The sequence below is a fragment of the Spinacia oleracea genome, chromosome 2 (assembly GCF_020520425.1).
Source record: "Spinacia oleracea cultivar Varoflay chromosome 2, BTI_SOV_V1, whole genome shotgun sequence".
Lineage (NCBI taxonomy): Eukaryota > Viridiplantae > Streptophyta > Magnoliopsida > Caryophyllales > Amaranthaceae > Spinacia > Spinacia oleracea.
In genome coordinates this window covers 62492430-62517650 of record NC_079488.1, presented here as the reverse complement: position 1 = coordinate 62517650, position 25221 = coordinate 62492430, and the positions used below count along the sequence as shown (strand labels likewise).

Here is a 25221-nt window from a genome sequence, read left to right as displayed (position 1 = left end):
GTATTCATGTCAGATCTTCAATACCGGGAAACGTAAATTGATGCACACTTGACTGTTTGTTCTACACTCAAATCCAAGGATCTTTTTCATGAAATTAATCTAATCCAACACTTGGGCACATACCTGTATCTGTCACTACTGGTCGTGTCCAAGAAACATTAACTTAAAACTAAAGCTCATAGTTCTTTTGTCAGTCAAAAAGCAAGGGAAGCTTCTGTGAACTCTAGGGAATGGTGTAAATACATCAGCCACTCAGAACCCTTGACCCAATGTCACTCCTCATCCACAATTCATCACTTCTGAAAACGAGAAATCCCATGTTTTGTCCCATTATTACAATAAATACTCGTATATTCTGTTAAACCGTCAGACAAACAAATAAATCCAATCAAAATTTATTCTTAAAATGATTAGAAATAATGGTAAACAACAAAAGAAGAAGAAGAAGAAAACAACAGAAGACAGGAAAAAAGACGGCAAATGTAGAAATAAAGGAAGCCACATGAGACCCATGCTGTTTGACTCAAATCTGCAGATGAACTCACTCCATGTCTCCCTTCACAATCCTTTTACTACGACACATTATAAATCTGACATAAAATTAAATGCTGATTTGATTTCTACAAACTTTGAATCTTCTATCTAAAATCTAAATGATATACGTATATACCAGAAAAAGGACAAAAGGAGGTCGTCTAAATGTACAAGGATTTTGACCGGAATGCATGATATATTGCTATAAGCTGAAACTATTAGTTTCTCAATAAGCTTACTGATCTATTTAAGAGTGTCTTGGCTCAGGAAGGGAGACTGGTCGAGTTGTAGATGAAAATAGTAACTTCCGACTTGAGCTTTCGTGACAACATAACATAGTATACTAACTAAACTAAACATGTCTATGATGTGATATGTCAATATTTGATTAATGATGTGATGGATTTACCAAAAACACAAAAAAACAATAGCTGAATATCTCCATCAGAAAATAATAAGACTGCTTCCTATTCTGTTCTCTAATGAAATCTCTACCTAGTATTTTTGGTTCATGTCCAAGGTACACTGCGTCAAGGTTTAAGTTTAGTTCCCACAAACAGCAATAATATGGTTTTTGGGATTTCTTTTACTCCAAAAATAGTGTTGGAACAGGGAACTTATGAACAAAATTCAGAGGAGAAGTCCAATTCTCTTCTCTGAAAATGCTAATTTTACGGTGGTTAGACCTCAAAAGGTATATAAACTTCTAAACTTGCTTATTGTAGGAAACCCATAACTTTGCCAGCCATCTAAGGCAGTGCATATGTCAAGGAAGTTAATCAAGTCGGTTCCAAATCCCGTAATATGGAGCAGGTTAGATTTTTTTTTTTCTGAGGTTCAGTAAGAAATAATCTTGGTCACGGTATAAATAATAGCATGGGATTTCAGTACAGAATGGGAAATCAAAAGTAATTTTCCAAGATGGTGTTTCCTACATACTGAAAAACACCCAAAGCAGAACCCGATATTTCCATCCTAAAATTCCCTCTTCTAAATATATATTCATCTACTAGACTAAAGAAAAAGATTTCATTGGAATCGCAAGCATGAGCCTTATTCAACGTTAATAATAAAATCTTACTTCCGGTGCTAATAATGTCTTGTTATATTACGTAAGTGCCCATATACGTTAATTTAAGAAAATCAAGCATGGCTTGAGTATTACTACTTTAGAATACGAACACAACACCTCAGGCCTGAACAATGAACACAAAAAACACAATCGCTGCCAGCATCTGATGACAAAAACTTAACAATTGCATATTTACGCTGGTATCTTAGAATTTTGCCGTTTGAAATTAGAATTTGATGCATATCAAAATTTTAATTTAAATCACTTCCAATTGCAGATTGACGAAGCTTCAAATAATGGAGCACAAAATTCACAACAAAGGATACAGAAAAAATAACAATGAGAACAGATGATAGCATAATGCTCTTTTAAAGTTGAATAAAAGTTTTTATGTACAAAAAATTAAAATAAATAAATAAGCAGTACTACATTTCTAAGCCAAAAAAGACTTCAGTACTTAGAAAAAGGCTTCATGCTATACAGTGGTATACACTGACCTAGGATTAATGAACTCACATTCTAAATCTCCGGATAAGAAGAATTGTTGTGCATCATAATATTCATTCACTCTTGGTTGAGCTGGAAATCATCTTGTCAATTTCACCAGTTTTATTGTACATCTCAACAAGTTTTCTTGCATATGAAGGTAGATGCTTAGTGGCCCTGGTTTGAATGCAGATTTTTTTAGTATTAAGTGTAAAATAATAAAACCCTCTAAGGAATAGAACTAAAAATTGAAAAGGCTCACCTCTCCTTCCCCCAGGCACGATTTACATACAAGTAATTCCGGATGGTATGATAATCAAGTGAATAGCGGGCAAACTCCAAACCCTTTGGTCCAATCTGGATGAAGAAATAAGTGAAAAATGGGCCATTGCTAATATCTGTTACTCCAAAAGGCTTACATCAAGGATACTTACAAGGTTTAGGACAGCTGCAATCAGATTTCCGACAAATTTGGGAGCAGGCTGAGAAGGCCCTCTACCTGCAAAAATAATGATGAAAATGAACAAGTGTCAACTCAACTTCAATACTACTACTGCATAAAGCGAAGCTGTACATTTTTTAACCAAAAGACTAAATTCCGTTTAAGACAATCACCAGAATTACCATTATTTTATGAAGAGATCCCGAAGAATAAAAAAGCAGTTTCTTATGGGTCTTAATCCTTTTTCTAACTTAATCAGAAATCTAAATAAAAGCATTTGATTTATTTTGAAGACTTATTTGTAAAACGCTGCACATTTTACAAAAATGCCAGTGTTAAGCATTATGTTTCAGCAATTACTGAATAATACTAATGCTCCTATCCCCCCTTGAACTGAAAGGCTAGCACTGTGACTCCTGGTAACTCATCAAAATATAATACATACCAAATTTAGCATCATCATCTGCTTTAACAGTTTCCACAACAAATGGACGCCTGTTTCCCTGGACAACAGAAGTAAAAGAAAGCCAGTTAAGAAATTTCGGAAACCTTAATCTATTAAAACAGCTTGAAGATAGTTCGGAATGTACACTGCTCATAGTGGGAGTAATTTCTATCAGGTTTTTGATGAGGCTCAACATCTCTTTACCACGTTCATTCCTGTGGTAAATGACAACAAAAATTAGGGAAAATGCCTAAATTCGTTTCTATCTTATTCGAGACTTAAATACTTTTCATCACAGATGCATGTCTGGTAGGCATGCATAAACTGAAATATCCATTTGAGGGGTGGGGTGGGGGGGGGGGGGGGGGGGGGGGGGGAAGGTGAGAGCTTGGTGCAGGAGTTAGCAATTTGTTTTAGTGGGTCTAAGAATATATTTCTGATGATTAAGAAAATAGACTAACTTTAATCCATAAATTTTGCACAACACACCCCACCAAAAGTAAGTCGATTTTGATAATACACAAGTACATAACTATACAATAAAACCTCAGTTACTGCATAGAAAAATGCTTCCTGCGTCCTGTACTGCTACTGCAGTATGACTTCTGGAAGCCAAGCTAAACTAAAATTTTGCAGTATACCAAATTTAGATATCTGATCACATTGTTAAAGTTGAAAGAGATGCTTTAAAATTTTTGACTTTCAAAATTGGTAAAAGATGCAATCCAAAGATAATAACTTAAGAAGTGAAATTATGTGATCCTTAACATGGGATGAAGAAATTAAAAAATACCAACATTCTAGACTAAACCTAAAATATAAAGTAAAACTGTAAAAGTGTACATGCACATGAAAATACTTAGGCTCTGTTTGAAAACCAATTTAACTCACCTTAAATGATTAGGTACTGATAATTTAAGTCACCTTAAATTAGTAGAAGTGCTAGGTAGAGAGCCGAAATAAAATTTAAGGTGGGTAAGGTGACTGAAAATGTCAGATTAACGTCTACGTCTACGTCTGGAAATAGCTACCTGAAACTTTTTGGGTTTTGCTTCCTTTCTCGTTAGGCTCTATTTCGTGAACCTCTATAACTTTTGGTTGATGTTTTAATTAGAAAATGGCGGCAAAAATTTGTGTACCCAAATTGAATTATCATCATGAATCAATTACTTCCTCGGTTTTTGAAACAAATCTCTACCGTCGTCATCAAATATCCACGTCAACGGGGGGTAATTTCTCCCTCCTCCCTCCCATTTCTACAACCGTTTCCCATGGAGTACCACACCCATCAAACTAAAGCTTCAATGCTTTCCACCTTCTTCGGAGTACCTGCAAAAACCCCTCTTCTCTACATTAAAGATCATGCTTTACTCATTGTCCATGGCTTTGATAATGACCTTCTTTGATGACCTTCTTTGCCTCACCAAATTGCTGAGCTTGTACGGTTCCTTTGATTAATTGAGGGTTGCACGCTAGGTGTTTGGCGAAATCCCAAACCCCGATCTTTGTTCTTTCAAAGTTATGATTAGATAATTTTTGAATGATTTGCACTCTGAAATGATATTGTGTTCTCTATTTGTTGAAGGTTTGTTGTGAGTTGAGGATGTTGATGACGGGAGGAAGGTGCATCACCATATTGTCAAGGCAAGGAGTCCTGATATTTTTGTACTTACTATTTTGGATGTGTATGCCAAGTGTCCCAAGTTTGGGGAGATTGATTATGCTCGTGAAGTTTCCGAAGAGACATAGGATAGGAATGTTGTTTTGTGATGTTTCAGGACCAGCTAGTTTGCAGATGACCTATCATATATTTATTTTATTCGTAACTATTCTTATACATTAAACATTTAGATGGAAAATATATGGAATATTCATAATTAAAAATACTAAAAAAATTCAGTTGCTTAAGAAACTAGTTTTACCAAATAGATAATGCAAACAAGTGAACAACTACCTCATCAGTTTCAACACCTTGTCAATTGCAAGCGACGCCTTATCACTTTCGGTTAACTTATTGGTTTCAGCTCAATTTCAGCGTTGCCAAAAAGAGCCATATTTTCATTAATAATAGACTAGGAGGATGGATTTGTTTTCCTTTTGAAATTACAACATCAGGCATAAAACTCAAAAATTATTTGGAACTTTCACATAAGAAGTCAACTGTTAAGGTTTAATTACCAACTTGCAACATTTGTTTTATACTTCGTATGTGATACAGTTTAACGAGACATACATCTAAAGTTAGTCTTACTGCCCAACTTTAAGCGGGTTAAATGCAGCTCCGCCCTCTTTTGGGAGAGGGGAGCGTCAGAATAGGACAGGACATTATAGTTTATGTAATCTGCAATATCGAAGACAAAACAGAGAAAGGGACTTTACTGACCTTACAGTGACATACTGTGGATGCTGTGTCATGCTGGTGCCAGAATACTTTGGAACACCCATGTATCCCACTACCAGATCCTGATACAACAGTTGAAACTTTCAAGTATCAAAATATGATACAAGCTTGAAAGCATCTTTCATAGTAATCTGATTGATCATAACCAGGCCCAAATTACAGAAAAAGTGATTGTAGAAATCTAGAAAACAACCATAACACATATTTACCAAAATACTAATATGAATAATATACGATCATGATAAATACCATGTAACAAACTAAGAATAGCCCCCCTCTTTCTCCCTTTTCCCCCTTCTCTCCTTGTAAACCCTAGTTTTTTACTTTGCAATCTATTGGAAACCATCGACCTTCTGCTTTCTGGGTGATAGTAAGCACTTTTTTTCTTTGTGATTATTAGTGTTTAACTTCATGTTCACTATAAATTCCATTCTCCATCAATTGGAGATTTGGAGGGTTTTTCTACCCATGTATTGGGGGCCATGTTATTTTCGTTTGCTCTACAAATTGATTTATTGGTGGGAATTGTGTGGTATCACAACTGTCAGTTTTTCGTATACAATCAATTAAATCAGATGAAGTTCTATTTCAAAACTACCACAGATTGATTGACCCCCTCGTGAAAGGTTGTATCAAACAACGATATAAAGGAGGGTATAGAAATGTCAGATATCATAGACAACAATCGTTATTTTTCCTGAATTATCCAATTTGATAAGTATTTGGTAGTTTTGACTCCAATTGTAATTTGTAGATCTTGTATGACCTCCATTCAATGAACTGAACTTTATTTAAAAAAAATATATGCATACTAATATGATCATATAGACCTATCGGACGGCATCTTTGAGACAATTAATTACTTACCGCCAATGCATTTGTGTAGTCAAAGCAGCTGCAAGAAAGTATTCAAATATCAGAATTATTGGGAAAATATCTTGGAGGCATACTTTCTTTAACAGTAGAAATAACTGTTAAAGCACAATGATTATACTCGACTTTCCACAAATGCCTAAAATTGAAAGTGTTAAGGAGGTGCATAGCCCATAGAGCTTCGAAACATATTACTACGTATGAGCAACTAAAGATCCCCAAGGCAAGCACAATTAGAAAGTAAACAGGCACATTTTAACAGCAAGCTCACATGTTACAGATATCATAGCCACACAGGCAGAGTTGCAGTCACATCAAAATATCTTAGTTAATTAGTGCTGCACCAATCGTCACAACATCAACGCACAGAACAGTGCACACTAGCAAAGTACAGTTATCATAGTATACTATCCTGTCATGGAAAATCTATTCCATGATGTAGCATTCTAAAATATTCGTAAAAGGTCTCCGTTTTGTTTGTAATGAGTCTTCATAGGAACAATAGTTACACTGAACATGTGAAAAGTGCCGTGCACTATCAATGGTATCAATTTAATTAACTTGCTTCACTGCAATCAGTTTTAAACTGTAAGATGGCTTCAAAGTTCAAACTACCCTTTTCCAACAGATTCTATAGGTGGTGATATAACTGACATCATAATTTTGACAAATTGGAGCACAGAAATCTATAATGCTTCAAAAGATTTCTAACACCAACATCAAAATATAAAACCAAATCAATCCCACACCAAGTTCCCCGTTTTCTTCTAATACCCCTCATACAATCCTCACTCAAAGCTCCGTCTTGAGCAATGTGAGACCAAAGCTTTTGCCTTTAGATCGGAGCTCTAAGTGCAAGATATCTATATCAATCTTCCCCGTGTCTTAACCTAATTTCTAACTCCTAGAATCCTCAATTCATGCATAAAAAAAAAACTGTCAATTACTAATGCTTCATGACTATAAATAGTGATTCTAATGGAACTTTTCCATTTTGTTTTGCTTTTTTGTTTTCTTCTCTTTCTACAAAAATGATTTGGCATAAATAAAGTCTTATTTTTTTTCTTGCAACACAAAAAAGGTTAAGTGCATTCCCAATTAAAAGAAAAGACTTAGTAGCAGCATAAAGAAAGTCGTCAGTTCATGCTTAATGCCCGGATATTGTCCAATTCAGTGCAGTTATTCTTTGTCTCAGTTTCATCATGCCAACTGATTAACCACATTGCATAGTTCAGCAGATTACAAGATAAGCCAGTCATTAAAGCAACAAGACATGAAGCCACCCATTAGGCCAATACCTGTAGCAGGATGGGGCAATAACATCAACCAAATCATTGGCTGGTAGAGAAAAGTACGGGACCTGTTAAATTTTGAAGAAACGATTAGGCACTGTAGCTTGTACATAAAGCAAGACGATCAAAATCGCGATACTGAAGTTCATGCAAGCTCATCTTACTTCTTCAATATGCCCATCCAAATGCTTCAAATGGACCTAGAATAAAACATAAAAGACTATCAAAATAAAGTACTAGTAACTACTGATATCTCTCATTCTTTCTTCAGCAATATGCCTAAACAAAGCGCAATGAGAACCACTGAACCTTTGCTGACATATGTAAATGAACACATTCTAAAATTAATACTCCCTCCGTTTCAAAATGTTTGTTACGTTTGGATTTTGGCACGTTTATTAATGTATAATTAAGATCCTTTTTTTTTAATTTTAAATGTTCTAGATTCCATCATAAATCACATTCCATCTTTTCAAATTCTGACATTTATTACTCTCTTTGAATATAGTGCAAATATGCTTTCATCTTTTATTAAAAAAAATATACCTCAATCCACTAATCATTGAAACAACCAATAAGATTGTTTTATTATCAAAATGAACCAATAATTAAAAATCACACAAATTGCTAACTTGTCATAGTGACTTTTGGTTGCATGAGATTTATTGAGTTGAAAAGTTGGACCAATTAAAAATAAAAGTTGGCTCAAAAAATAATAATAGTAACAAGTTTATAAATAGAAAGATACTTTATGTAACAAACATTTTGAAACACTATTAAAGGAATACGTAACAAACATTTTGAAACGGAGGGAGTAACTATTTAAAAAGTCTATCCATAAAAAAATATTTCATCATATAAAAAGTTAAACAAAATAGGATGTTAAAAGTTACCAAAAAAAAGGGTTAAAATATACTAATGTACAATAAATTTACTGAACACCAGATGCGCGCAAGGCCTTTTGATATACTCCGTATTACTTTGTTTGTTCTTATGTCATTGTCGTTTTAGCATTTCTACAGTGGTTTAGAAGAAGCAAAATATAACGTTTTCTTTAATCGTAATTAAGTACTCCCTCCGTTTCTTTTTATTTGTTACGTTTGGACATTTGCACGTTTATTAACGTATAATAAAGATTCTTTTTGTTTTTTATTAAAAAAATAAACCCCAATAAAAACTCAATCCACTAATCATTACAACAACCAATAAGATTGTTTTATTTATCAAAATGAACCAATAATGGAAAAGCACAAAGATTGCTAACTTAACATACTTGAAAAATTGCAAAGATATTTAATGAGTTGAAAAAAGTGGACCAATTAAAATTAAAAGATGGCACAAAAAATGATAGTATAATAAGTTTATAAAAGGAAAGATTCTCCCACGTAACAAACATTGTGAAACACCCTAAAAGGAATACGTAACAAACAAAAAGAAACGGAGGGAGTAGTAGCAAAACATGGAAAGTCACAACAATTCAGCAAGGAAAAGAAAATATTACTACCTTGTAATCTTGCATGAATTCATAATGAAGAACCGTGTCAGGATCGGTGCTTGCAGCTCTTAAAAACTTGTCCAGTCCTTCACGTGTTCCATTGTCAACTGTTGACAAGAGAGAGCGAAAGAAATAGATTATCTATCTGCCCACCATTTTCATAAGATACGGCCATCCATATTGAAACCCCAAGCTCACTGATAAGCAAGCTCCTGATCATAATAGAACCATTAACAATTTACTTTAATGAAAAGACAACAGGCGTTCGTTGCTCAAAAGTTTCAAACAATTGCACCACCTTCACAGAGTTATTAAAATATTAATTTTACAACCCACTCTCACCTGAAAAAGCATGAGGCCAAGTCAATCATCACAGGTAATTTACAGTTAAAACATCTAGAATACAGAACTACAGTTAAGGAACATGACCAGCAGTCCGGCCGAGCACTGACTTCTAAGAGGGACTGGATAAGAATCCTAGGTTTACTGATTCAACCCCTCCCCAACTCCGAAATTTAACACACACTCACACAAAAGAGGGAGAAAGCCACCTAAATAAGATAAAACCTAAGATTACTTACCGCAGTTTGTGCCGAGAACATACAGTTTTTCCAAATTCAAATACTTTTCCACAGATCTCAGTGCTGCAGTTAAGTTATCCTGCATATCAGTCCTAAGTCATGACCAAGAAAGCATATGAAGATACAACTTGTCGATTCTTAGAGGAGAACACACCTTGTACTTGACAGCCAACACCGCAAAAGAGAAGACGCTTAACACCAGCTGCCTGTCAGATCCAAAAAAATCACTAGATAAATTCTGGGAATCAAAGGATGCTTATAATCTTTTTTCGAACTAGAATAACATTAGGACCCTACTCCCTCTATTTCAAAGTGATTTTCTCAGTTTGTATCTAAATACATTATGAGATGAATTAGCAAGACTCCACACTGAATAATAGTGGAACATTAAATTACTTATTACAGAGTGATAGAGGGTTGCCAATTTTAAAAAAAATAAGAAACACCAGAAATGGAGGAAGTAAGAATGTGAAGAAAACAACAAAAAGCTATTGTAGTTGCAGTAATAAATTGCAATTTTGGAAGACATAAGCATTTCGTCCTTCTCTTTGGTTTTCAGCTGAGTCTAGACGGAATTTGTAGATCTGAAAAACAGTACTTGTCGGTATATTTCCCAACACAATGCAGGTTCTACCTTTAGGCGAACATTTCCTTATAATACACGTACTTGGAAAACACAGAAAAAAAACACCAAGCTAAATATAATAAAACAATATAAAATTATTAGGCACCTCAACCAGCGCAAGAGTATTAAGATTTGGAGACAAAGTCGGCTTGACACCTTTTGCTGCAATGACTTCCTCAGGTGTCCTGTTCAAACAGAAAAAAAGAATGACAAGCTGCTTGAGGTAGTGAAAATACATGCAAACAGCTGATATAAAAAATGAAGAAATTTCCACAGAACAACGTTTTTGGCATAGAAATTTTTAAGCAAACCTCGCTAATACAGGTCTTGGAGTGAACCTATCCTCTGGATCACTGCAAGAAAAAAAGGGCCAGTTAGGATACCAGTGAGACAATCTACAGCCATATGATACTATTAAGTTACACACCTACCTCTGCACACAGATAACAGCTTCGACTAACCCTGCTTTAAGCATTTCAACAGCAATAGTTGTCACTATACCAGTCCACTGGGCTCCTGTTAATAATAATTATCAAAAGAACGGTTCATCAAATACTGACTCTGAACTGCAAAAATAAAAATAAAAATAAAAAAATAAAGAAAAACCTACGAGCCATCCGGGATTGATTATTTTGATAGATTCGGCCCGCCGATTTCTACGGCGAGCGACAGGAAGGCATGCTGGAAGGTGAGTGTGGCCTTTAGTTACAAGAGGTTATGTATACAGTCTAAGTAATAAATATACTGCTGTTCAAGGAACTCAAACAAAACAAAAAACAAGCACTCTAACATGAAATGAACTGCACCACCAACTCTCATAGTTTCTTTCATATTTGAGTGACTTATTTAAGATCAATAACAGAACATAACAGAAAATTGTCAAGGCATAAGGACACAACAAAAAACAATTTATTTGTTCCTTGCTAAGAGCAAAAAATGTTTCTTTTATGGTGTTGAGACAGACATGATGATAAGCACGCGTCAAGATAGATACATCACTGATAAGTACTCCCTCCGTTTCTTTTTGTTGTATCCGTTTCCATTTTAAGCGTTTCATATTGTTGTATCCATTTAGAATCTATTCTATTTTTTGACATACATTTTATCCTAAAATACCCTTACATTTCTATCTAATTACCAAAATACCTAAAGATTCTACCCATATTCCCACCTAATTTTCCCCACCCATAATATTTAATCCTTTTCCCTTCCCCATATACCCACTCTCTCACCTCCTTTATCACCCATCATTATCACTCATCTCTCTTACCTTATTTCTTTATTATTTTCTCACTCCTTTATTTATTATAATTTCTTACACCCAATCATTTCTCTTACACCCAATCATTACACTTATACCTATACAAACCAATATTCCAATTTTCTTAAAAACCACACCAGATTCCAAATGGATACATCAAAAAGAAATGGAGGGAGTACTAATCTTCAATGTCCAGGAAAAACAATATCCCGAAGAAAATAGTTACCTTCGACAGGTTTGATTTTACGAGCATACAGTAAATCCTCATAAACTCCTAGATATGTCTCATCAAGCGAATCTTCCTTCCTGCCTCTCCCATGGACCAGGGGTTCCAAACTCTAGAATGTGAAACAAATATCAGAGTATGAGAAAGGCATAGTGATACAACTCTATGTCAATCACTGTGAGGTGACATGAGTGTAAGTGTAAAATAACATACGCTTCGATGATATGCGACTAACTTTTAAGGCTATACCAGATTTAAGAACAAGAATCTGAAAGCATAAGGCTCTCGGAACAATCATCAAAAGACAGGAATAAGGAACTCATCTAGTAAACTGTGGCCAGCATCATCACATGCCTACTTTAGTGAATCAACTAGGATAATAAACACCTCAAACAGTTTCGTACTGTAAACATTCATATTCATATACTTCGTATTACGTTATGGCATTGTGCTAGGATGGCCGACCTACAATTCAGCTCTATTTGGGATGAAAAAATACTAGCTTATAATTCATTGGGGAAGATCAATTCTAAATAGCTACATCAAAACTCAAAAGCTAGATAGAAAACTGCCATAAGTCAAGGCAACTATTGGAAGCTCTTTTTTCTTTTCTTTTTCGGAAGCTTATTGGAGTTTTTACGCCAGCTTACAAAGTTATCTATCTATCATATACCATCCTATAAATAAATTAAACTAGATAGGGCCCAATATTTATATCTGGGACTAATTTAGCACTAGGAGGCATAATTAAAGCATTTGGACGGGTGAAAAATGACTCAAGCAAGCCTACTCTGAAGGGACTCAAGCTCAGCTAGGTGAAAGTTCAGTCAAAGAACAACTTGCATGGCTTAGTTAAAGGACAAACCAATCTTGAAACCTCAACAAGTCAAGTGTGAGAAAACCGGAGCTTCTTGGATGGCTCGAGCTTTTTTTTATTATTTAAAAAAGAATGAGTCCTGACCATGTTACTCATCAAGGTGCTGGTGTAAGACATGAATGCGTCTCAGTGTAACTTTTACATGAAAAATTCCATGATATTGACCCAAAATGAAGTCTTTAAGTGTCCATAGATTCCACACCCAGGTCAAAGTGTTTAGGATCCACTTGAGGTAAAATGAAAGAGTTGAACAACATAGAATATGACTTATAATACTCCCTCCGTCCCTTTTTATTCTTTACGCGTTCCGTTTCTAATATCCCATGTTAATCTTTCATTTTGAACCTTTACATTTATATTGTATAATAAATGTCATTAATATTCTGTCAAAAATCGTACAAATGATTATTTTAATTACTCCATCCGTCCCAAAATTATAGTCCTGTTTAACTAAAAACACGAGTTTAAAATAAAGTGGAATGAAGTGTATGGGTAAGTGTAAAAGGTGGAATATAATCTATGAAAAAGTGGAAAAGTGTATGGTAAAGTGGGAAAAGTAATGTCCAAATAAGGAAACAGTACTATAAATTTGAGACGCTCGAAATAGATAATATGACTATAATTTTGGGACGGAGGAAGTAGTTAAAATCATTGGGACACTTTCCCATTTAGACATTAAATCTCACACTTTTCCAATGTCATATTTTGGATAAAAGTGAAAACATTACCAATAAACATAATTTGCATTGTTTTAAAAAAAAGGAAGAATCTTTATCAACATTAATTAGTTGTTAAATCACGTGTATGATACGAAACGTAAAGAATAAAAAGGGACATAGGTAGGCTATGTTACTCAGACACAGGTGTCGTGTCCGACACGGTGTCGGAGTATCTGACACTCCGATTTAAATTTCCTTAGACACTTCGACACGGTCAAAGGAGTGTCTTGACTAGTTTTTAGACACGGCTACCGTATAAAGTGTCGGAAAAAAAATTGACACTTGAAGAAAATAAAATATATTTCTTAAAGTAAACATAAAAAGAAATTAAAAAATATTCACATTGATTTATTACTGGAAAAAGTAGAAAGAATTAAATACTTTAAAAAAATTGAAAAAATAAACATAAAAAATAAATAAAATGAGTGAATAAATGTAAAAGGATTAGTCAAGTGGGTTGTCACATGTCACCACTTCCCAATATCCCACCCTAATTATTTAAAAGAAATAAGGCAAATTTGCCAAATACAACCTAACAAAGTTCTCTATTTGCCAATTACAACCTCAAATTTCTAATTTTGCCTATTACAACCTTACACTTGTACATCTATTTTAAATTACAACCCGAAACCATTTTCCGGCAAAAATTACCGGAAGATGATGTCATAACGTTATTAAAAAAAATTATGAAGTACATAATATCTGGAAAAAAAAAAAAAAAAAATCGTTTATTTTATTTTTTTGTTATAATTCTTATTTATCGATTTAGTTTTTTATAGAAAATATGTTACTATTTTTTTTAATAACATTATGACATCATCTTCCGGTGATTTTTGCCGGAAAATAATTTCGGGTTGTAATTTAAAATGGGTGTATAAGTCTAAGGTTGTAATTGGCAAAAATAGAAATTTGAGGTTGTAATTGACAAATAAAGAACTTTATTAGGTTGTATTTGGCAAATTTTTCAAAAAATAAAGTAAAAACATGCAGGCCCACCACTCCACTCCTACAGTACAGCAGCCTACTGCAGCAATTCAACACCAAAAATAAGAATCGTCAGATATAGGGTTTGAAGCAGCCATGGCTAAGCATGAAGAAGGCCTTTCAACAACAAAAATAAGAATGGGCGAGTGCCTTTATCTCGATTTTCCTTATACAACAAATGCCCTAACACATTTTTCCTTCTCTCACCTTCCATGACCCTCAATCTCCAGATCTAGGGTTTGAATTGGGGACGTCAATACCAACAAATTAGTACAAACTACAAGATCCATTGTCTTTGTTCCGGACAAGACTAAGTATTCACCTATGAAGATTTATCTTCATCCTGGTTACCTAAAATAGAGTTTTTTACTCGTTTTCTCTTCACTTCCCGATCTCGACACCGGATTGTAGACACTTTTTCGACACCGGTGTCAACACTTCTCCGGACACGTGTCGAGTTTCGTGTCGCGGGTCGTGTCGACACCGACACCCACCGCCAGAGGAAGAGTCGGAGTAACATAGTAGGTAGGGGTGTTCATTAGCGGGTACCCGACTTTTCGGGTACCCGATGCTTAGCATCGGGTACCCGCTTTATTGGGTAGCTAAAAACGAGGCCCATGACCCGACCTGCCAAAAACGGGTACCCGATTTCGGGGTACCCGACTTTTCCGGTCGGGTAACAGTGTAACCGGATTTTCTCTCACTTCTTTTTAGATTTACCAAATTCTATACCAAACTTATAAGAAAAAGGCTATTTATCACAAATCTGAGACATCAAACCTCCTGCATCAATTCACTAGCAAATTACAAAGAGAACCAAGTAAAGTTCTTCATCTTTTCGCCAATTTTACTTAAAAAGAAGATCCAATTAATAGGAGTATCCCCTACTAAGAAGATCGGAAAATTAAATAAAAGGAGGGAAGAGGAGAGGAGAGGAGGTAAGGCTAGTGCAGTACAACAACAAGGGGTGCGGTGGGGCTGGTGTGATGGAGTGAAGAAGAGGAGGTGGTGGCGTGCTAGGTTGCACGGAAACGGGTACGTGAACGAGTACGGGAACAGAAAACGACAAAATCAAAATTGCAAAAAACAGGTACGACGTGGATTCGGAAAAAAAAAAAAAAAGAATTTAACTAAATTAAACATCCATCCATAAATAGTAAAAAAAATTAATAATAATTCTAAGTAAACAAACATATCCCACGTTTCACGTACTTCATATAGAAAACAACATAAATAAAAATTAATTATGAATAAAGAAAATAAATAAAGATATATAATATTTTGGATAAGGACAAACCAACTGTTCATAGACAGCTGTACATAAAAGAATACAAAAGGACTCTATATAAACAGCTAGATCTACATAAACTCAGGACAAGACAACTATACACCCAACACAATTATAATAAATAAATAAAAGAAAAAAAATAAAAGTCAATAAAAAAGAAAGCCTCAAAATCTCCGTCCTTCATCTCCTTCTCATTTCTCAGTTTCTCACCGCCATTGTTAAAAAAAAAAGTCTTCTACTCTTCTGGTTCTTCGTCTTCTTCTCAGTTCTCACCGCCATTATAAAAAAAAAAACGTCTTCCTCCTTCAGGTGAGACGACCGGCGGCGAGGGGCGAGAAGCAGGCGACGCAGAGAGAAATTGGGAAATTTGGAAAAATATGAATTTGGGCCTCCAAATAATACATGTTGGGTACGTGTCTTCCTCTTAAAACACGTACCTTAGCCGTCCCCGATTTCACCTTAGCCGTCCCCAAAACTCGCCCGCGTACCCGCCCCTTTGGATTTGTCATGGTACGTACCCTAGGCGAATCTGTCCCGTAACCGTACCCGGTACGGGAAACGGCGCCTGGGAGGCGTACCCATGCTTCATAGGTGGCGTGGTGTGATTCAGTGCGGTGGATCCAGGGAGTAAGTGTGAGTTTGTGACTGTGAGAATTGAAGGATTAGAGGACAGTCATGTGAGTTTGTGCGGCTGTGAAATGAAACGAGATGACATGAAACCCTACAGACTACAGTCAACTTTTCTTTTTAAAGGTGTTTTAACGGATATTCGGGTACCCGTAGGACGACCCGTGACCCGACCCGGGTACCCGGTTAAACTTGCGGGTCGGGTACCCGACCCATTTACTTTAGAAAAAACAGAAAATTACCCGGTAAATTTGTGTCGGGTCAACTGGTCGGGTAATGCAGTTCGGGTATTTTTTAACACCCCCTAGACATAGGGAGTATTATTTTTCCAAAATTGTCCACAGAAAATAAAAAGTCATATAAAAATTTAGTTGTTTTAGAATTCACGTTAACATCTATTACTATATACTAAAAGAGACACCAGGAATGACACGTGTCATCTCCTGGTAAATCCTTAGTATTTTCCTTTTTTAAATATTTATGAATAAATTATTGTTTTATCTAAATTTTCAAATAAATGATAATAATAGAAAGAAAAAAAGAAAAAAAACGTATACACGGAATAATAAGAAAAGTAGAATAAATCCTTTGTTAAAAAATAAAGTAGAATAAATTCCCAAGATTACATCAATCTTTACAAAATCTTGTGGAAAAGATAACATCAGATCCTGAGAGTAAATTCCTAGATAAATAATAAGTTACAAAATTAAATTCCCTAAATAAATGGAGTATCTAAAATTTAGGGGGGAAAACGGTTTACATAATGTACAACTGATTAAATTCCCTTAAAAATAGAAAAGAATAGAATAAAAATAATCTATCTATCTATTACTATATACTAAAAGAGACACCAGGAATGACACATGTCATCTCCTGGTAAATCCTTAGTATTTTCCTTTTTAAAAATTATTTTTTAAATATTTATGAATAAATTATTTTTTTATCTAAATTTTCAAATAAATGATAATAATAGAAAGAAAAAAAAGAAAAAAAAAACGTATACACGGAATAATAAGAAAAGTGGAATATATCCTTTGTTAAAAAATAAAGTAGAATAAATTCACAAGATTACATCAATCTTTACAAAATCCTGTGGAAAAGATAACATCGGATCCTGAGACTAAGTTCCTGGATACAATAATAAGTTACAAAATTAAATTCCCTAAATAAATGGAGTATCTAAAATTTAGGGGAAAAAAACGGTTTACATAATGTACAACTGATTAATTCCCTTAAAAATAGAAAAGAATAGAATAAAAATAATCTATCTATCTATTAATCCCTCCGTTCCTAAATAAGTGTCACATTTTGGCTCCAGCACGGTAATTAATAAAATTGTAAAATGTGTAAAAGTTAATGATTGAGATTTTTTTTCTGGGGAAAAGATAAAGTAGATAATTGTTTAATTGAATAAAGTACAAATAAAAGTGGATGTGGGGATTGAAAAGTGGAAAAGTGTAGAATGTGTAAGTAAAAGTAATCATGATTTATAGAAAAGTGGGAAAAGTGTATGGAAAAGTGTGAAAAGTGTATGGAAAAGTGGGAAAAGTATATGTTCAAAAATAGAAATGTGACACTTATAAGGGAACACCAAAAAAGGAAATGTGACACTTATTTAGGAACGGAGGGAGTACTATATACTAAAAGAGACACCGGAAATGACACGTGTCATCTCCTGGTGAATCTTTAGTATTTTCCTTTTTAAAATTATTTTTAAAAATTTATGAATAAATTATTTTTTTATCAAAATTTTCAAATAAATGATAATAATAGAAAAAAAAACTTATACACAGAATAATTAGAAAAGTAGAATAAATACTTTGTGAAAAAATAAAGTAGAATAAATTCACAAGATTACATCAATCATTACAAAATCCTGTGGAAAAGATAACATCAGATCCGAGACTAAATTCCTGGATAAAATAATAAGTTACAAAATTAAATTCCCTAAATAAATGGAGTATCTAAAATTTAGGGGGAAAAAACGGTTTACATAATGTACAACTGATTAAATTCCCTTAAAATAGAAAAGAATAGAATAAAAATAATCTAAAAAAAATGTACAGTTGCAGTATCTAAAATTTAGGGAGTAAAAAAATATGAATTAGAGATTGATGAGATAAATACATGCAACATTATTTACATGAACATAAATATAGGAAACCATTAAGCAATATATTTACATGAACATAACTGGATATAACTTCTATTACTATAAAAAAAACAGTAAAAAAAATGAATAAAATGTACATATAAAACCAGCCCATAAAATACGGATGGCAGTAGGTAACACATAAATAAATAAAAATACACAAAAAAAAAAAATATAACCCCTAAGTTCCGTACAAATTGGGATTCAAATGAAAAAATATTCTACAAAACAGATAATAGGTAGGAGTTAGAGATAGATAATTTTGGGCGTACGTGCAACAAAAATTATAAAATACGAATTTTAAGGGAATTTAAAAATTACTCCCTCCGTCCCAGAATAATTGTTACACTCTCCTGGGCACACAATTTAATGCGATAAGTAGTAGTGTGGTTATCAATTATTATTTTATTGAAAAAGTATTTGTGATAGGAGTTAGTGGGGTAATTTTTTAATTGAATGAGAGAGGGTGTGGGGACAAAAACAATTTAGTGGGAAGTGAGACAATAAAATAATTGTGGTGGGACGGACGAAAAAGGAAAGTGTAACAACTAATCTGGGACGGAGGGAGTATAAAATACTCAGTGCTTATCCAGTAATTCCAAGAATCCAGAATAATCCCAAGAAATTAGGGTAACCTAGAATTCAACCGACCATAAGCAGAATTATATATACTATACTCCCTGCTCATCCAACAATAATATCAATCAACTATCAAAGTAAACGTGAATTGTGAGAAGAAAAAAAAATGGCCCAAAATTTTACTCTTAGTATACGTGTCAAGCCCTATAGTACTCCTTCCGTTTTTAAATGCATCATTTGCCTTTTATGGGTATTTTTATCAAATGCATCACTTCTACTTTGGTAACTTTCTACCATATTTTATTATTTCTCTCTTTCATCAATTCCTACTCAAAATATCTTATTGTTTCTCTCTCTTTCATTGACCCACTTAAATAATTAAAAAATCACCATCTCTTACATGCTATCACTATCATGGTCCTCAATGTTTATCTTTAAATAAATAATTACCTACTTTCCCACTTGCACCATTTAATAATAATTTTGCATGGGTTTCCTAAAACTATGTGCCCATGCAAGAGATGCATTTTATAAAAAAAACGGAAGGAGTACATGTATAGTATTTTAGGAATACTATAACAAAGTAATACGTGGCTCGCCCTATCTTGTTAATCAAAGGTTGGATCAACTAGAGCTTGAGTAGAGTTGTGAAGTGTGAACTAAGCATTGATTGAAACTTCCAAACTTGACAAGTTTTACCTCACCTCGAGGTCGAGTTTAGGTATATCCAAGCTAAGCTAACTTGATTTGGCTCAACCCCTTATCACCCTTATGTGGAAGGGAGAAAAACTACACACAAAAGTAAATACTGCCTCTGACTCAAAATATAAGCCGTTTCACTAAATTCCTTTTGATCCAAATCGTACAAGTCATTTTACAACGTTATGTTGTCACTTTATAAATATCAACATAAAGTTATAGGTCATTTTATAATATTAATGCAATAGTATAATGCTTCTTTACAGTAAATAAGTAAATTTCACCTATTTATCGTGAGCGATAATTGCTAGCAAGACTTCAATTTTGTAGTATGGGAGTTCACAATTAAGAAAAGGTTGATTTATGTGTACATTATGACAAAGTAAAATCTAGTTTTTTTATTTACTATTTAGTTCTCACTAGTTTGAACTTTGAAACCACTTGCATCTGTATTAAAGCTAAAGAGGACTAATTGAAATTCGTTAGGAATTCATAGTTAACTCTACAAAGCATAATGTTATAACCAAACGCATATCATAAAAGATTAAGAACAAATCCTGCAAATACAATGTAGAACAAATAGCAAAAACAATAATGGGACACAAGTGTTTATGAGGAAATTTAGATTTCCTCCCCTCAATTGATGTCGTGTTATTAATTTCTTGCAAAATAATATAATAACCCTCTTATTTTCTAGCTATGCCTAAACCCTCTTACATAGGTTAAAGTGTTAAACTAGACATCCTCGTAAACAAGGATACATTCAACTTGCTCTCCCAGTATAATATCTTAGTTGTACATACAAACCAAAAATATATCTAGATTCCTGATTACAATTCTAATTAAACTAGGAAACAAGATATTAACCAAACAACACTTATTCGCAGAGCTAGCCACATAATAAGAGCTTCCTAATTTCCTATCACATGACTTTGTGATTGTGCTGGAGTTGCTCCACATTTGACTTAAGAGCCCAACATGAATTAAGACTCCCATCATGCACATCACGTCCACCGTAACACAAAGAATCCTTGTTTGATTTGGTTTGTACTACAAGCTTAATTTTGACTCCAAATTCGTTTCGTATTCTTGTCGACTTAACTAAGTTGTGCTTAATTCCTAACACATAACATAGATTGAAGGCTTGACGCCATTCCCATCTTTATCATCTCACTTTAAATGAAAGACAAACTAAACATATGAAAATCATTTCATGAGAAAAGCTCCCGATAAGGGTTAATTTTCCCAAAAGCATGACTTTGAGAATCTCACGAGGGAAAGGGAAATGGAAATATCCACCGAACATGCAAAAGTAGATACTCAATTTAACAAAAATACTACTACTACAACAAGTCCCAAAATGATTTGGGGTCGGCTAACATGAATCGACATAGAGGATCGTCAATGTGACCAATCAAACAAGACAGGAACAAGAAGTGAAAAGAATAAACAAGGAAGAGGGGGAAAGTGAAAGTAATAAAAGTAAAATAAGAGGTAAATATATATTATAGGGGAGTAAAAATAAGTAAAGTTTAAAACGAGAAAACTAAAATAACTACAATAAGTATATTTGAAAATAGCATATAAAAGTGAACCTTGAAAAAAATACAAAAAAACGTCCACAAAAGGTTTGCAAAACGCAAGAAGTAACTAAGAGAGTCAAAATGGAAGATGTATAAGTCAAATAACGTCATCAAGGTATATTCTCTCCCTTCACTATGTCTTACCCAACGCCATATTTTCGTCAATCCCAAGTAAGCTCATATTGTGCTCAATCACCTTCCTCCAAGTTTTCTTAGGTATTCCCCTACTCCTTGCAATCCTATCACTTTGACACCCTTCTAGCCTCCTAATCGGGGCATCACTTGATCTTTTTCTTACATGTCCAAACCATCTTAAACGATTTTCATTCATCTTAAACTCAATCGGTGCAACCCCTACTTTCTTCCTAATAATCTAATTCCTCCATCGATCTTTTCGTGTATGGCAACATATTTAACGGAACATGTGCATCTCCGCCTCATTCATCTTATCCACGTGACAATGTTTCACTACCCAGCATTCCATGCCGTATAACAACGCCGGTAGAATTGTCGTGCGGTAGAATTTTCCATTCAATCTTTGGGTATACCTGGATCACATAGGAACCCCGTGGCAATTTTCCACTTCAACCAACCTCTTTTGATTCTATGAACCATACACATCCCCATCCAATTCCCCATCCTTTTGGATAATAGATCTTAAATAGCGGAACATCTCAGAACCTTGGACAATTTTCCCATCTAAGGTAATCTCCCCTGTCTCTCTGTTTTGGACTCTACTAAACTTACACTCCATATATATATTCCTTCTTGTTTCTACTCAGCTTAAAACCACGAGATTCCAAAGTTTGTCTCCATAACTCCAACTTAGTTTCCACTCCTTTGGTTTCATCAATCAACACAATATCATCTACAAATATCATGCACCAGGGTATACTATCTTGAATTGACCTCGTCAATTCGCCCATAAATATAGCAAAAAGGAACGGGCTAAGCGCGGAACCTTGATGTACTTCCAATTGTAATGGGGAATTCTTCGGTCTTACCAAGACTAGTTCGCACACTCGTGCTAACTTCCTCGTACGTGTCCTTAATGATATCAATATACTTCCTCGGAATCCTTTCCTACTTAATGTCCACCAAATAATTTCCCTCGATACCTTGTCATACGCCTTCTCCAAATCAATGAAAACCATATGTAAATCTTTCTTCTTATCTCGATAATTCTTCATTAGTTGTCTTATAAGATGAATGGCCTCCATAGTCGATCTCCTGGGCATAAACCCAAACTGGTTCTCCAAAATCTTCACACTTCTCCTCAACATTAGCTCAATAATTTTCTCCCACAGTTCCATAGTATGACTCATTAGTTTGATTGCTCGATAATTGGCTCAATCTTGGACGTCACCCTTGTTCTTGTACAAGGGATGATAGTACCTTTCTTCCACTCCAATGACATCCTATTGCTTCCCCAAATCTTGTTGAAAAGAGTTGTTAACCATACAATCCTCTCTCTTCAAAGCATCTCCAGACTTCGATAAGTATGCCATCGGGCCCCACTGTCCTCTTGCGTCCCATTATTTTCAATGCCACTTCGACTTCTCTCTTTTGAGTTCTTCTCATAAAGTCTAGGTTAACCATATCCTGAGGGATATTTGTATATCCAATGTCGCGCCCTTGATCCCCGTTGAACAAGTTATCAAAGTAGAGCCTCCATCTATCATTTATGTCCTTATCTCCCACCAAAACTTTTTGATCAACATACTTCACACATTTAATCCTCCCAATATCTCGCGTCTTTCTATCTCTCATTCGGGCAAGTCTATAGAAGTCTTTTTCCCCTTCTTTTGTATCCAATCTTCCGTAAAGATCCTAATTCACCTTTGCTCTAGCCTCACTTGTGCCCTTCTTTGCTTCCTTTTTATCCTCCTTGTACTTCTCGTAGTTCTCATCACTTATACATTTTCCCAACTCTTTATAGCATTCTTGTTTGCTCTTTATAGCTTGTTGCACATCTTCGTTCCACCAAGATGTGTCCTTACTTGGTGGCATGCATCCTTTAGATTGTCCTAGGACCTCTTTTGCCACATCCTTTAAGGTGTGCTCCGCTCTTGTCCATAATGAGTCTATATCCAAATCCATATCACTGTCCCAAATACCTTCATTCACCAACTTTTCTAGGAATTTTAGTTGTTGAACCCCTTGAAGTTCCACCACTTGATCCTAGGCTCCACTAATGGTCTTCTCTTCCTTATATAACTTCTACCTCCAAAGTCAAGCACCACAAGTCTATGTTGGGTTGAAAGTTCATTTAGGACAAAATTGAAAGTTCTCTTAGGTATACAAAATTGTTGGCACTAAGAAAAATTATAAAATTTGTTCGAGCGGGGGAGAAGAAAAGAAAATTGCAGTATAAAGATTTGACAAACCAATTGAAGTCCAATAAAATTCAACTCACTACACAAATCAGTATAACAGTAAACAAAGTAACATCTTATAGCATTTCAAAGTAAGAGCCACTCGGCTATAAAAACTACTACCTCCGTTCCTTAATGCTATTTACGCTTACTATTTGCACGGACTCAAATGCAATATTTAAACACTAATATATCCAATTCCGCATGTGAAAAAATTATAAAATGTTATATTTTAAAAATATATACCGAGACCAATCTAATAAAATCTGACATGATTACGTTTTTATTTATATAATATTGAGAATTTACGGTCAAAATTTTCATACTTTGGACACATATTCCAAGGCGTAAAGAACTTTTAGGAACGGATGTAGTAATAAACTACAGCAGAGTTTCGCAATAAATAAAGAAGAAAAGAAACATACTTCTATTCTGGACATGCCATCTCCCAAGAAAGCACATGCATCCTTCACATGAGCAATGTAATAAGTATCACAAAGCCCACATTGACTGCACCATCAAAAATACTCCATATCGTTACACAACTCACAAGAAATTCCTTCCGCTTTGAAACAATAGGCCGCATTTAACCTCTAGAGTAAAATCCTTAACTTATTTTGATCATTAATTTTTCATTTAAACTAGTTAAATTCATAACAATTCTCACTAGTACTTCATAACAGTTTTACAGTTGTTCATAAATTGATAAATACTTACAGTGATATAAAGTGTAAGTGTAATTGTAATTGTAATTGTGTAACATGTTCAACAGACTTGGTAATTAAATTCTTTTTTTTAAGACAATAAAATTTTACTATTAATTCCTAGAGCTGTGGAAAACTGACTCGACCCTATACAACCTGAGTTAATCTAATCAACCAACTAATAAACCCGACATGACCCGAACACGCGATCAGACTGCTCTAATTTTTTCCATTTCGGTACAATTATTTACTAGTAATAACGCCATTATAAGTAATTTCAAAAGAATGATCGGGAAATAAAAGACGAGGAGAGAGAAAGTGGAAACCTGCAGTGATCTTTAGCAGGGTATGTGCCACCGGGGGGAATTGGTCGTGATTTCTCTCTCCAATCGGGTCGGAGTTTCACTAACTTCGAATTTGGAGTTTTCGAATTATCTGTAAAATTAATTGCATTAAGGCAATGCCATTAACAATTGCTAGTTGATAATACGGAAGATAAGACAAAGGATGAGCGAGGAAGATGAAGAGAAAGAGAAAGAACCTGTAGACGAAGAACAAGCAAATACGGCTGACGGGGTGACGGAGAAGGAAGACATAAGCATGGCGGACATAGCCATCCAGTACGGGTGGTGGAAATGTGGAATGAGGTTTTGTGGCTGTGGTTGTGCTCCGCAAGATCGGTTTTAAAGTAACTATCTCTATCAAAAATCAAAATAACCTTAAACCGTACGCTTGTGTCGGATCTTGTCGTATCTTTTACGTACACCTTTTTAAGGTACATTGACATCGTGTTCGGTAAAACTAGTGGTAGCAAATAGCGTTTAGCGGTGAATAATAGCGGGTAACAGTTAACTGTCAAAATAGCAAATAAATAGTATGTGTGTTCGGTAAAAGTAGCAAT

At 34.6% G+C, this 25221-nt stretch overlaps 1 protein-coding gene across 1 annotated transcript; it reads right to left on the bottom strand.

The window, feature by feature from the left end:
• Positions 1-1940: 1940 nt before the first annotated feature.
• On the bottom strand, positions 1941-25015 carry LOC110804205 (7-hydroxymethyl chlorophyll a reductase, chloroplastic). The gene is made up of 19 exons (XM_022009765.2): positions 24862-25015; positions 24647-24755; positions 24042-24126; positions 11734-11845; positions 10678-10762; positions 10558-10599; positions 10353-10431; positions 9776-9827; positions 9622-9684; positions 9050-9147; positions 7710-7745; positions 7552-7613; positions 6248-6275; positions 5363-5442; positions 3125-3194; positions 2980-3037; positions 2527-2591; positions 2355-2449; positions 1941-2269 (listed from the first exon to the last, which is right to left on the bottom strand). Exons 1-19 carry the CDS (start codon positions 24935-24937, stop codon positions 2167-2169), a joined length of 1398 nt encoding a protein of 465 aa, XP_021865457.1. The 5' UTR covers positions 24938-25015; the 3' UTR covers positions 1941-2166.
• Between the last annotated feature and the right edge of the window lie 206 nt (positions 25016-25221).